At 48.3% G+C, this 14406-nt stretch overlaps 1 protein-coding gene across 1 annotated transcript in view; it reads left to right on the top strand.

Annotated features, from left to right (window-relative positions):
• BFSP1 (beaded filament structural protein 1) overlaps nt 1–14406 on the top strand; it is a 39623-nt gene that overhangs the window by 5602 nt on the left and 19615 nt on the right. The window contains exons 2-4 of the mRNA XM_082743214.1: nt 1016–1076; nt 10932–11027; nt 14247–14339. Of these exons, the coding sequence (XP_082599340.1) occupies nt 1016–1076; nt 10932–11027; nt 14247–14339 (250 nt within the window). The remainder of the gene's footprint in view (nt 1–1015; nt 1077–10931; nt 11028–14246; nt 14340–14406) is intronic.

Below are 14406 nucleotides of genomic sequence, written 5' to 3' on the forward strand. Positions count from 1 at the left end.
GTGGGTGGCTCAGTGGGTTAAGCTGCTGCCTTCGGCTCAGGTCATGATCTCAGGGTCCAGGGATCGAGTCCTGCATTGGGCTCTCTGCTCAGCAGGGAGCCTGCTTCCCTCTCTCTCTCTCTCTGCCTGCCTCTCTGTCTACTTGTGATCTGTCTCTGTCAAATAAACAAATAAAAAAAAAGAAGAAGAAGAAAGTTTCGGGAGTGAGGACTGGAGGCAGGAGGGGAAGGCAGAAAACACCGAGTGCATTATCCAACAGGTTAACATCGTGGGCTCCTGGAGCTAGCCTGCCAGGTGGAGAAACCCTTCAGCTGTCCTAGCTGAGGGCGAAGGAACCGCGGTATTTATCTACCCACTCACCTTCTGTCAGAGGTTGAGGACTGCCCCAGGGGCACAGACACTGGCCTGTCCAGCCCGCCCTGCCCACTGGCCCAGAGCAGGGCTTTGGTGTGTAGGGGTGAGGACACAGAGGTGAGGAAGAAGTGTTTGGAGCAGCTGCTGGAGGTCAAGGGCCATTTTCCATCTTTCACATGGAAAACAATGATAACTGCTCTCTTCCAGGGTTTTGTAAGGATTATATGGCATACTCCAGAAAAACTGACACACTCAGGTAAATACAACCATTTAGCCAACTCAAACGAGGTCAGGTTAAGGGTGTTTGTTGTAGGTCATGCAGAGAAGCCTCTGTGCCACTGCTGTGCTTGGGTTACGGGTGTGTGAAGATACAGTTCCTTCAACCTTGAGCTGCCTGGCTGGGGGACTCCTGTCATGTTCACCGTTCCCAGTCACCCCATGTGTGGTGGCCACCGCAGCCCTCTGCACATGGGCCAGGCTGTGAAAGAGGTTGGGGAGCCACGGGCTCTGCAGTGCATTAGCTATTATTTTAACCTTAGGGACCTCTCCTTAAAGAGACAGCATAGTACTCATCTCAGATGAAGCTTGACGCTGATTGTGTGATCATCACGTGTGGAATCACGGAAGCTGTCCAACGTTTGCTTATGTGTCCCATTTGCAGGTATGAAAACGAATGTGAGTGTCAACTGCTCCTAAAAGAAATGCTGGAACGGCTTAACAAGGTGAGCTGAGCATGGACTTGAGTTTGAGTCCGGACTTGAGTTTGAGAATGGAACTTAGTGGCTGAAATGACTGGCACACACCTCCTCTCTGTGTCCTTTTAGGATTCACCTATTTCTTTTTCTGTCATTCTCTTTCTTGATGCCTAATTTTCAACTACATCTTTGTGTGAACTCACGCACCCGAGACACCCTGTCCTCTCCCACAACACATGAGGTCTCGCGAGAGAACCCTAGACTGTTAAGCTTCATGGGTTGTGCTAGGCTCTTCAAACATGGCTGCATTCTGGTGACTGGCTGCAGTTGTGCCATTCAGATGTATTGGTGTCAAACCCACCAAACTTAGGAAATTTGCTTTAGGCAGTGGTTACTGGGAGCAAGGATATCTCCACTCCGCTGGCTGAAAGTTTCAAGATTGCTCTTGTGCAGGAGAATTCTCAGAGAACAGAGGAAGAAATTTCCGTTTCTCTTTAAGCTCTCCCTTCTTGGAGACTGGAGAGTAGCCCTGTGGGGGGGCATCTGGGATTCTTACCTTCTGGCTGGAGACCCTCCTGGAGAGTTCTGGGGGGTTGTCCTTTGCAGGGAATGTCCTTCTTCAGAAGCTCATCATCATCCTAACTGATTGGAGTTTCTGCTTCAGCCAGGGGACCTCGACTCCCAGATGGAATAATTTGGTATCTCAGAGGTTGGACGAAACCAGGGATGGCAAATAGCTGACACTTCAGAGCTCAAATGTCCAAGCAGAAAGACCCAGAGAGATTGTTTCATTGAAATTTTGCTTATTTAGGGTGTGTGGTTCCTTTTCCCCTCTCCCTCCCTTCCACACCCATAATTCTTCATCAGAATTACTGAGCAAACACAGCACCTTTCCCTGCTGTGCCTAGATGTGGCCTTAGGATTCTCCACGTTGAGCTTCAGGCAGCCATTACAGACAGTCCGGGTTGGCTCAGGGTGTTTACCAGTTGCTAGCTTTGTCCAGCCTCTGCTGTCTAGGATTAGTCTGCTAACCAGTAGGAAAGTTAGAATCATAACCCAGGGAAACTGAATTTTGCTTTGTCTGTGTTACCATCCACGTGATGCTTCTGTGCCCTTCTTTGTGTGAGCAAATGATGTATCGCCCGAACAGGACACTGTGTGAAGAAGGGAGGTACTGCCAATAATTACCAAGGTCAACTAACAGGAACTGGGATTGTCTCAGGCCAGCCACCGTGTGAACACCCCAGATAGAAACACAAAGGTTTGGGGTGAGAGTGAGCTTAGGAGAACCTTCAGTGCACAGGCTTGTTGATTGGTCTTGTATTGGGTTGGACTGTGAAGGCCCCAACCCTGTTAAAGGTTGAGCTGGGATTTGGGTGTTGTTAGCATCAGACATCACCCAGCTGTTCTGCTGATACTTACAGGTCATCCCCATTCTCGTTCTGGGTGGGGATCCCCGCTGCCAGATGGGGCTGCCACCTTATCCACAGACCACTGCTTTCAGAGACACAGGTAGCTGGTGACACCCCTCACTTAGGTGTCAGTTAGCCCCTCCCAACACTGCCACATTTTGCTTTGTGAGTATTTGTCCTCACTGCAAGTTGTCACTCATGCAGTCCCATCATGGGCACTCTTCAGAGAGGAGGGAGAAAGAGTATGGACCCTCTTTTTAGCTTTGGTGGAAAATAACACTGGGTTTAAAAACAAGCTCCAGCCTTCTGTTGTTGTTTTCTTATTACAAAAGCAATACCTATTCTTGGGTAGAAAAATAAGGTATCAGAGAAAATGCCAGGTAAGGGAAAGGCCTCCCTTTGGTGTGTATTGGGACAGATAGCGTGGGTCATTGGAGTATCTGTCCCATCAGAATATTACAGAAGTTCTGGGGAAAGATGTTACCAGCAGCTCGGGCCAGGGCCAGCGCAGGCCATCAGCACGGCAGGGAAGGACACTTCTGCTCACAAGCGAGTGTCCAGTCCAAAAAGGGAGGGCAGCCTGATAACAGGACCCTTGATGCCGCTGTCGAGTATCTGTGAGACTTTGGGTGAATTGCCTCATCTCTCTGAGCCTTGGCTGCTTCCATTGCTGAAGTAAGAGCAGTAACAGTGCCCCCACCAAGGAGTGGATGTCTGTCGAAGCGCCCAGTAAGAATGGCGTGACGCGCAGTGTCTGTGACTTGCCTGTCACCATTATTCTTGCAGAGCACTTTATGTGTGGGACGTCAGCTTCATTTCACCAGAGTGTGGCCCTGGTGGAGTGAGAGGGGACTTTCGGTGGTGCGCGGAGGAACGAGTTTCTAACAGCTGTGAATTTTTTTTTATGATTACCTCTTCTCGATAGCAGGTGACATCGAAAAATTCCTTTTTGAATGCATATAAGTAAAAATGAATCAATTTGAAGAAAAATAATGGGTGACTAAAAATGCAGGTGGTGCGCGGTGGTAGCAGAAATCATGAGCACGGTGTTTGATGCAGGGAGGTGACGATGGCCACACACCAATCCCGAGCCTTGGCACAGTCTTGTGGTTATTTATTCCATCCTCAGAAACGACCCCGCCCAGCCCCTCTGTTGCCAGTGAGGAGGCTCACGCTGGGGAGGATCAATGCCTTTCGAGCCCCACACCCCACCCTTGGCAGGTGTGGTCAGGAGTCTTTTGTGTACCTGACTCATTCTCTGCCTCCCGAGGGTACTCAGGGAATCTTTGTCTCTCAGGAGACAGACACAAAGCCAGAGTCTCGGGGTCAAGATGGCGCTTCACACTTGACGTTGGTGCTCCATCCCTATCCTGTGAGGTCACACAGACATGCTGAACACACTAGCGGCTTCCTACATGTCTCTGGCCATGGGAACATGCGTGATCTGCTGGAGGCACAGTCCAGAAGTGTGGGCGTTAGCATCCCAGGAGCAAACCTCAGCCGCTGAGGGGTGGGAGTAGGTGCCCAATTGCCCCACAGCTCATAGCAACAGTTCAGAGGTGAGTTCTGCAGTCTCTTAAATGGTCCTCAGCACTACTGAGGTGTGCTCGTCCACAGTGGTAATCTGCCCCTTAGACACCTTCATTGCCTTTGTTCCTTTCCCTGGATCACTTCCTCCCTTCCAGAACTTCTTGGAATAAACAACATGTACCCAGTCCTTGCCTTAGGGGAACTCAAGGGGTTGGCCAGGGGAAGGCTAGATGTTCTCTGTCCATCGAGGTGGTCATGTGAGAAGGTAGAAATGGAAGAATACATTCACGTCTTGTTGGCTGGTCGTAGCTGTGATTTTGGTTCACAGATCTTTGAGGGTCTACCTATTATCAGATCAACCTGGTTTTGACTATCAGCTCAGTGTCAGAGCCCCTTTCCTTGGCTCTTGTGGAAGGGATTCATCCCTAGGTATGGCCATGAAAAATGGGGTACAAGAGAAACCATTGACCCAGTCTTTGAACCATGCTTGGAAAATATCACAGTGTATGTTGACAAGAAGGATTGCTGCTGCTTTCCCCAGACTGTCATCTGTTAATACTGCCCATGTCATTACACCTTCAGAACAGAGCTCTTGTATTCTTAGAAGCCAAAAAAAAAAAAAAAAAAGCCAAAAAAAAAAAAAAAAAAAAAGCCAAAGCAAGCCACTCTTTGTTAGCCACTTTGAAATAAGATAAATTCCTCAACATACCACTTACATGCTATGGCTGAAGTTATGCAGATTTTAAGACTTGATGCAGTAAGAATTCTTGATGACTTTTAAGTATCTGGGTTTGGCTAACCTCTAGGACTCATTTTCTATCTATGTATATAAGGTTAGTTGTCCCCATAATGCACAGTGTTGCTTATCTTAAGAAAACTATAAGGAGGCTTTAAGGTTTCTCTCCTTTTTTATTTGAAATCCCCAGAATTTTATTTTTATTTTTTTAAAGATTTTATTTAGTTATTTGACAGACAAGAGATCACAAGCAGGCAGAGAGGCAGGCAGAGAGAGGAGGAAGCAGGCTCCCTGCTGAGCAGAGAGCCCGATGATGGATGATGCGGGGCTTGATCCCAGGACCCTGAGATCCTGACCGGAGCCGAAGGCAGAGGTTTAACCCACTGAGCCACCCAGGTGCCCCGAAATCCCCAGGATTTTAAAATGCTGTATGTTCTAGTCAAATGCTTTGACTTAAAAACAATTTTTTAAGAAGTGCCTGAAGCTGCCTTATGTGCTTTCCCATGTAATTTGTGTATCTTTACTATATCCGGGAAAAGGGCAAGAAGCAAGGGCATTTGGGGAAGAGGCATGAACGCTTTGCTTTCCTGGTGACAAGGCTTCATTTGCATAATAACAACTCTGGGGCTGGAGATGACCTTCCCGAACTTTCAGATCTGGAGCAGAGAAAGAGAGGGAACAGGGAAGATTGAGTTCAGGAGGGTTAGGAGTGGGAAAGCTGGAGAACAGAAGGGCAGAGGAAGAACCAGGAGGTGTGCAGAGAGACGGAGGATGAGGCAATGGGAAGCCCAGGAACAGAGTTGTAGAAAACTCAGCACCGCGCTCCGGGCCAGCCTTAGCACCCAGAAGGAATGCAAACCTACAACTTTGGGGAAGGTTTTTGACATCTGAGGTTGAAGTGTATTTTTAATTAAATGCTAATTAACTAGCTATCTCATTGAACTTGAATACCCACTTGGATGCTGGATTTGAGGCTGGGCAAAGATACAGACAGTTGGGTTTTTAGTGGGATTTCTAGCATCTCTGTAAATGGATTGGCAACTTGATTCTTCAAAGGCATGTTGGACTTTAGTGATTTCTCTAGTCTTTTTCTCAAAAAATGATTTAGGTAAGTGATTCTGAAATCACCGTGTGGACCAGCAGCATGTGGAGGGCATGTTAAAATACAGATTCCTGGGTCCTGACCCCAGAAATCCTGATCCAGTAGGTTTAGGACCTGCCAGATATTTTACTCCCTGCATCATTTTACATTTCTCGTTATCCCTAGCCACCATTAACCACACTTCGAGAATTGCTGGCCTAGATCGCCAACACATACAAACGTCCGGGTTGGAATGTTTTCTAAAAATTAGACTATTGACCCAGAGTCTACATTTGGAAAAAGTCTAGATGCTGCTGCTGGAAGCTTTTTGAAAAAATGCAGCCGACAGCATCCAAAGCATAATAAAAACACAAGCATCCACACATTTCTGAGTTCTGGTGCGAACAAAAGAGAGCACTCCCGATCGAATCCTCCCGGCTACACCAGCAACTGTCCGTTCCAGTGGTGCCTGCTCACCTTCGCGAGTGTTGGGGGCAGTTTGTCAGCTGATTGTCCTCAAAGCAAGAGAATGTGCTGCAGAAGCATTTCTGTAACCCCTATTTTAAGGATAAATATCAGCTAGTCTTTGTTATCACCTGTGAGTCGTTTTCAAGGCTTGGCTGATGGGAACCAAGCGTGTTTGTTTGGGTGAGAGCCTAAGAGGGAGATGGAGGAAGAAGGGCAGGCACCTTGCGGGGTGGGGTCAGGACACGGCACTCAACTCTTGACTCGTAGAGGGAAGACAGATTCCAGTTCTGTCGTTTCCCATTAGCTTCCACTAACTAGCTGCGTGACCCACTGGTCAGTCTGGCCTAAGCCTGTCCATGTAAGGAGAGACTCAGTTGCGTTTCCCTCTGAGGGAAGAGGGCTGCTGGGAGGTTGCGGGGTGGCGGGGCGCGGGGGGGGCGGTGCCTGGCCCCCTACCCTACTGCAATCATGTCCTTCCAGAAGCACGCCTCTGTTTTCCCCCTATACTCTGGCATCCTGGAATATTTGTTTGAAAGATGACACGTGTAACTTGAGAGACATCTGAGGACCAGGACACCTGGGTGGGTCAGTCAGTTGGGCGTCCGCCTTCAGCTCAGCTCACGATCCCAGAGTCCTGGGATCGGGTCTTGGTCAGCCTGGAGCCTGCTTCTCCCTCTGTCTCTGCCCCTCCCCCTGCATGTGCACACACTCTGACAAATAAATAAATAAAATCTTAAAAAAAAATCTGAGGACCAGTGAGCTCAAGGGTCCCTTCTATTTCTAGAATTGTGTGTCTGACAACTTTAAAGTCATGACACAAAGACTCCTTGAAACCCTATTTCCAGTTCCTTAGCTCTGGTGATTGTGGATTAATCCTGGATGAGTTTTTGGTGAAAATGAAGATGTTTTGATAATTCTCTGCCTCACTTCATCCTCAGCAGTCTTAAGAGGGGTGTGGTGGGAGGGTGAGAAGAAGGGAGGGTAGGAGGCTATCTAGAAGGACTGACTCAAGGTCTTGGACCAACTCTGCCCCAAACTGAGCCATGGCCCCCCAAGGGGTGTCCCTGTCCACAGGGTTGAGAATCACTACTACAACAAACCACGGCTCCTGAAGGGAGTAGAGCTGCATTCCCACCCACTTGGATGGTCCCTTCTATCAGTGGGGCCCTGGTAGGACTGTCAGTGAAGCTGATGGTTATGTGTTAAGTGACTCATGTTGGCCATCACAGCACTCTCCTGGAAATGTGACTCAGACTTGGGACGCAAAGGTGAATTCATTTGTACCCCGTCATCCTGAGGGCAGAGCCATTGCCTCCTGCTGCTGGAGTCCTGAGACTGCCTTGCTCTCTGTCCTTCTTGAGACCTGGCTGCCTTTCCTCTGCAGTCTGTAAATTATCCCGGCACCTCTGGTTCCGCAGCCCGTTTCCATTACTGGAAAGACTCCTGGGATTTCCTTGTGTCACCATTTTTCTCATGAAGGGGCTTCACCCTTCACCTTGAGGGGACCGACTCACTTGCCCTGGGGAATGAACACCTTGATTTGTTATAAGTGTATCAGTCCATCGAATTTTGGGTGGGGGAGAGGGGACAGATTGCTTCTTCTTCTTCTTTTTTTTTTTTTATTTAAGATTTTTATTTATTTATTTGACGGAGATCACAAGTAGGCAGAGAGTCAGGCAGAGAGAGAGAGGAGGAAGCAGGCTCCCTGCTTGAGCAGAGAGTTCAATGCGGGGCTCGATCCCAGACCCTGAGATCATGACCTGAGCTGAAGGCAGAGGCTTTAACCCACTGAGCCACCCAGGCGCCCCACAGCTTGCTTCTTCTGAAGGGAAAAGCATTGCTGTTGAGGTTTCACTGAACTCTGCATTATTGTCCCTGTGACAGAGAATTCAAGGACCCATCATGAAGCCCCGAGCGCAGAGCTCATCAAAAGTCAGGGACTGATTCATTCATTCATCCAAAGTATGAGCCCAGACACTGAACGCCCAGAGGTAGTTTTCACATTAACTTAGTTCAGACAGTTCAGAGCCCTGTACCTGAAGCTGTGCATCCCTGCTTTGTAATTTGGTTCATTCTCTTCTGATTTAAAAAAAAAAAAAAAAGGACTTCAGACCCTGTGCGGGTCTTTCAAAGGTTGCGATCTTTCACTGTGTTCTTCCGTCTCCCAGTGGGCAGCAGAAGCCAACTCCAGGCCCGGAAGTGAGCAGACCCTGGGGAAAGCAGAGAAGAGTCCAGGGGCAGTGGGCAGGGAACCAGCTCCAGGTTGGGGTCCTTCTCTCTTTCTCTCTGAGGGTTCCCTCCCTCCTTGGTTGCTCAGTATTGGCTTCCCTGGTGCCCATCAAGGGACTTCAGAGTCTTCATAGGGAAGGATTTAGTAACCAGAAATGAGAGGAGAGAAACTGGGGGGAGTTCCCCCTGGAGTAGAAACCTGGAGGAGACACGCAAAAAGAAGGGGATGCTCCCTTGTGCCCAAAATTCATCCTGTAAAGTTGCATCATCCCTCTCGGGGGCCACCAGCCACATGCACTGGGGAGCAATCGAAACACAGGAAGTTCAATCATGATGCACTGTAAGGGTAAAATGCACACCAGGTTCCAAAGACCTTGCCTGAAAGAAAAAAAAGAATGCAAAATAGCTCATTAATAACTTTAAAACTATTGATTACAATGAAAGGATAATATTTGAGATAGCGTGGGTAAAATAAAATTTATTATTAGAATTGCTTTCACCCATTTCTTTTCATTTTGTTTACGGTAGCTACCAGAAGATCTTAAATTATGCCTGAGATTTGAACATTGTGTATTAGGATCGCTTGTTTCATTTTTATTTGCACGAGCTAAGGCAGAATGCCCCCTGAAATCTAAATTCTCTTAGTGCAAGAGTGGGGTATATTTCAAAATATCTTGGCCAGTGCTCATGCCTGACTATTTTAAGTCTGCTGACGCAAGGATGGAGAATGTCTTACACACGTTAGTCAACCACATATCCACCTTTATTGATGAAAGCCCCTGGCTTCCATTCATCATGCTTTTTTTTTCTTTTAGAGGAAACGTCTTTTTTTTTTTTTTTTTTTAAAGATTTAATTAATTTATTTATTTGACAGAGATCACAAGTAGGCAGAGAGGCAGGCAGAGAGAGAGGAAGGGAAGCAGGCTCCCTGCCGAGCAGAGTGCCTGATGCAGGGTTTGATCCCAGGGTCCTGGGATCATGACCTGAGCTGAAGGCAGAGGCTTTAACCCACTGAGCCACCCAGGCACCCCTCATCAGGCTTTTTAACAAGTCATTAATAAGTCAGTTAAAAAATTCATTTGGCAAGGCCCCAGGTATTGGCACATGTTCCTGGAGAGGTGTCTCAAGAGAGTGACAATCTTGAGGAACCCAAGGAATGTTCACCAGTAATATCACGAGGGATTGCTATAGCATCAAGGCAGTTTCAGCCATCACAGCACTATCTTACTTTTCCTTAAAAAGATTTTATTTATGGGGCACCTGGGTGGCTCGGTGGGTTAATCTTCTGCCTTCAGCTCAGGTCATGATCTCAGGGTCCTGGGATGGAGCCCCGCATCGGGCTCTCGCTCAGCAGGGAGCCTGCTTCCCCGCCCCCCCACCGCCTGCCTTTCTGCTTGTGCTCTCTCTGTCAAATATATAAGTAAAATATTTTTTTAAAATATTTTACTTATTTGAGAGAGAAAGAGCGTGCACCAGCAGGAGAGCAGGAGAAGCAGGCTCCTCACTGAGCAAAGAGCCCAATGCGGGACCCAATTCCAGGACCCTGAGATCATGACCTGAGCTGAAGGCAGCTGCTCAACTGACTGAGCCACTCCGGCCCCCTGACAATGCTATCTTATTAAGAGCACAGTATTTCAGCTATTTGGTTTACTCAAATAAGAGCAATGAGATGAAAGCCAATGAACTATCAAAATGTTTGGTGAGAGCCCTCAGCCTCTTATCCTAAGTGTCATTTCCAATTTTAAAGGAATAAACACTGTTTACCACTGCAATCGTTAAAAAAAGTGATTTTGTATTAAAGATATATAGCGTCAGGGGTAAGTGTCAGCAGTCCTTGGGAGAAAACTATTAAAATGAAGGTTTTGGTGTTCACGTAAGACTTTCTTGGTCTTAGAAACTCAATTTCCTGATCATGAGATACAGAACAGATACAGATGTAACTGAAATTTTAAGTCTGTTGGTATGTAACTATATCCTGATTTTCTCCCTGATCTTTCTAGATCAAGGTATTGCCAGCCTGACACTATTGACATTTTGGACTGGAGAATTCTTTGTTGTGTGGGGCTGTCCTGTGTCTTATACATAGCCTCATTGCTGGTCTCTGCCCATCAGATGCCAGTTGTCACACTCCAGCACCCAAGTGGTAACAACGGGAAATGTCTCCAGATTACCAAGTGTCCCCTCGGGGGCAAAATCAAGCTCTGTGGAGAATTGTTCTGAACCAGGTCTAATGGGCTAACCCAATGCCTTAGTAGAGATAGACAATCTCAGACACTCTCCCAGACCTACTGAACAAGACCCTGCGTTTTAATAAGACCCCAGGAGGTCTGTGTGGTCCATACACCTGGTGATTTCACACCCATGTGCCAATTCTTCCACCATGCCGTCCCTCCAAGTCAGGTGTGTGACTCAGTTTCTCCTTGCAGGAAGCTGATGAAGCCTTACTCCATAACCTACGCCTTCAGATTGAAGCCCAGTTCCTACAGGACGACATCAGTGCAGCAAAGGATAGGTACAAAAAGGTAACCATAAACCTTCTGAAGCCCATCCCCCAGATAACCTGGTTTGGGGCTGGCCAGACAAGGCCAGGGCACTCGTGGCTGACACTTGAGCCTGCTGTAGGGGGTTCCTTTGGGGCGTATTGAACCAAGTGGGTGATGGATCAGTTGCTGGGTGGTGCTTAGTGAGGCAGACGTATACAGAGGAGGAGGCAGTTGTGTGTGTGTTGAAGGGAGAGCTTGGGAACTCATGTCTGTTGAGTACATTACAATTCACAAAGTGATTTTGCATGGATCCATCTTGAGTAAGCTAGGTTCGTCAATTGTTTCAGCTCAAGAAATGCAGAAATGAAGAAAATGTAACATATATGCGTGTGTGGTGTGTGTATATGTGTGTGTGTGTGTGTATACATACACACATATATATTTATATATATGTATTAGCTCTGCCTCCAAGCCAGTTAGTTGGCATTCCGGAGCTTTCTGTCATGTAGTGCTCTGCTCTGCCTCTCACTCCTGCTAGCTTCCCACATTCCTGACTTTAGGGGGCTTTGGTGTACTCGACAGATCAAATCCTGGAGCTGTGTAACTACGGGCAAGTGGCTTTCCCACTTTGAGCTGCCTCATCTTTTAAATGCCAGGCTCTCCTTCTGCACAGTGGTGCACTTAACTGTAGTGGATCTGTGAGCCTGGCCATGGTCCTGGGGGCTGACCTCTCTGGTGGGCTGTGGCCTCCCTCCAGCTACCAGTATCTGTACTCTGCCTCTGGATGCTCTCTGGGCAGTGGAGGGGGCCTCTACCTCACGGGATGTGATGCCCCTGGAGCAGCCCCAGCTAGTGACCAATGCATGTCGGTGGATTCACGCCCCAGCTCCCCCTCACCTGCTGTTCTGCACAGCTCCCAGGGAGCCCCAGGAGGCGTGAGCGTTGGGTGCCCACGGTGCTAACTGGTAACACGCTCCTTATTGGCTGCCTTCCCTTTCCTGTCTTACTTTATCCTCCAATAACATTTCCTGGCATCTTCACCCGCATAAACTGCCCTCAGATTCATCTCTTGGGGCCCGTGTCCTAGCCGGCTTGGGCTGCTCTAACAAAGTACCACTGACTGTGTGGCTTAGAAGTAACAGAAATTTGTTTCTTACAGTTCTGGAGGCTGGTCCACTGATCTAGGGGGTGCCAGCCCGTCAGGTTCCGGAAGGGCCGTCTCCCTGGCTTGCGGACGTCGTCTCCTCATTGTGTGCTCACCTGGGCTTTCCTCGATAGCAGCTCTTTGGTGTCACTTCTTCTAAGGGCACTAATCCTCTCATGGGGCCCCGCCCTCAGGAGCCCATCTAAATCTAGTTATTTCCCAAAGACTCCGCCTCCACACCCCTATCCCACTGGGCGTTAAGGCTTCTATAGGTGACGTTTGGAGGGTCACAACATTCAAACAGTCTGCTTCTGGGGAAACTGAGGCAGCATGTGAGTGTCGGTGAGACACCTGGTACAGCTTGGAGCCTGGTACGCTCGGTAGCGTTAGACTCTCTTCCTGCCTCCGCGTAGACCTGCTGCACTCAGTGGGAGGCCCAGTTGCTCACACTGAAGGGGTGTCCCTCCCTTTGACATTTCTTCTGCCTTTCCACCAGGCCTGGCTTGTTTCTTCCTCCCCACCTGTCTTCTTGCCCCTGCTATTTCCTGCAGGAATCCTGGGAGCGGTGCTCTAAGCAACTAAAAGCATTCTTTAAGGCCATTTAGAACAACAATAGAGCTCACACGGCAAAGCTTCTGTGCGTTCCCTCATGGGTCCTAACACCAGCCTTGTGAGTTAGCATCCTAGGCCAGGCTCCCTAGGAGAAGAGCCCAGGTGGTGATTTTAGCATGATGGCTGTATTAGAGGTGAGCTCCCAGGAGGAAATGAGGGGGAACAGGGGCACAGGGGTGGGAGCTGAGCAAGGGTGTGGGCTTAGCTGGAGTCTGGCCTCAGCTTGATCCCATGGAGGGTTCTGGAGTGTGAATTGTCCCACAGGTTTGGTCCCACCTTGAGGCAAGAGGGTTGGCCTTTTGTATTCCTGTGCCAAGGAGTCATTGGTTTTGGGTTGGGGGCGAGGTGGGATTGGGGGGTGTTGCTTCCCAGACCAGATGGCCACAGGCAGTTCTCTGTGTGGTGCCGTTGGCTCTCATGCCCAGAACTGGGCATAGGTGCTCTGCTGGGAAAGAGGATCAGGCCCCGTCTCCAGACTGTTAGTTGTCTTTCATGCAAAACCCTGAGTCTTAGGAGGTTTAAATCACTTACTTGAGACCATATCCAACTTGTAAGTGATTTAGTCTGGGATCAACTGATCATCCTTTGAAGCATTGCCCTGTTCTGGGATCGGAAATGGTCCTTTGTAGCCTATGGGACCTTTTTGTTCTCCGTCTCTGCTTTCCTCTCCTCGCTCTGCCATCCTGGGCTCTAAGAAGACCAGCAGCAAAGCATCCATGTCACTGAAGGGAAATGGTGAGATAAACCAAGAGTCAGTTTCTTCATCTGTCCCCTTGTTCTTGTGAAGATTAAATTGTCCACTCCTCAGGTCACGGTCTGTCCTGCTTGTGACAGTGAACACATGAAAGCATTCATCACTGGGGTCACCTGGTCCCGGAGGCAAAATCTCAAGCAGCTCAGTTGTGTTTTTTTTGTGTGTGTGTTTTCTTTTAAATTAACATATAATATATTATTTGTTTCGGGGTTACCTGTCTGTGATTCATCAGTCTTACACAATTCACAGCACTCACCATAGCACACACCCTCTCCGGTGTCCATCCCCCAGAGACCCCATCCCTACAACTCCCTCCCTGCCAAAAACCCTCAGTTTGTTTCCTGAGATTAAGTGTCTTATGGTGTGTCTCCTTCTCTAGTTCCATCTTGTTTCATTTTTCCCTCTCTTTCCCACGACCCCCTGTCCTGCCTCCCAAATTCCTCATATCAGAGAGATCGTATGATAATTGTCTTTCTCTGATTGACTTATTTCGCTCAGCACAATACCCTCTAGTTCCATCCATGTCATCGCAAATGGCAAGATTTCATTCTTTTGATCGCTGCATAGTATTCCATTGTGCGTGCGTGCGTGTGTGTGTGTGTGTGTGTGTGTGTATGTATATATATATACCACATCTTCTTTATCTTTTCATCTGTTGATGGACATTCAGGCTCTTTCCATAGTTTGGCTATTGTGGACATTGCAAGCAGCTCAAGTTTTAATGAGAACACTTTCCTTCCCCTGACAGAATCTTCTGGAAATTCAGACCTATGTCACCATCCTGCAGCAGATCATCCAGACCACCCCTCAAGCATCTGCCATTACAAGTGGGATGAGGGAGGTAAGACTTGGAGCCCCGGCTTCAGGGAAACCCTATCTGGTGAGGCCCCTCACACCCCCACGGGCCT

Source organism: Mustela nivalis, assembly GCF_964662115.1.
Source record: "Mustela nivalis genome assembly, chromosome: 8".
NCBI lineage: Eukaryota > Metazoa > Chordata > Mammalia > Carnivora > Mustelidae > Mustela > Mustela nivalis.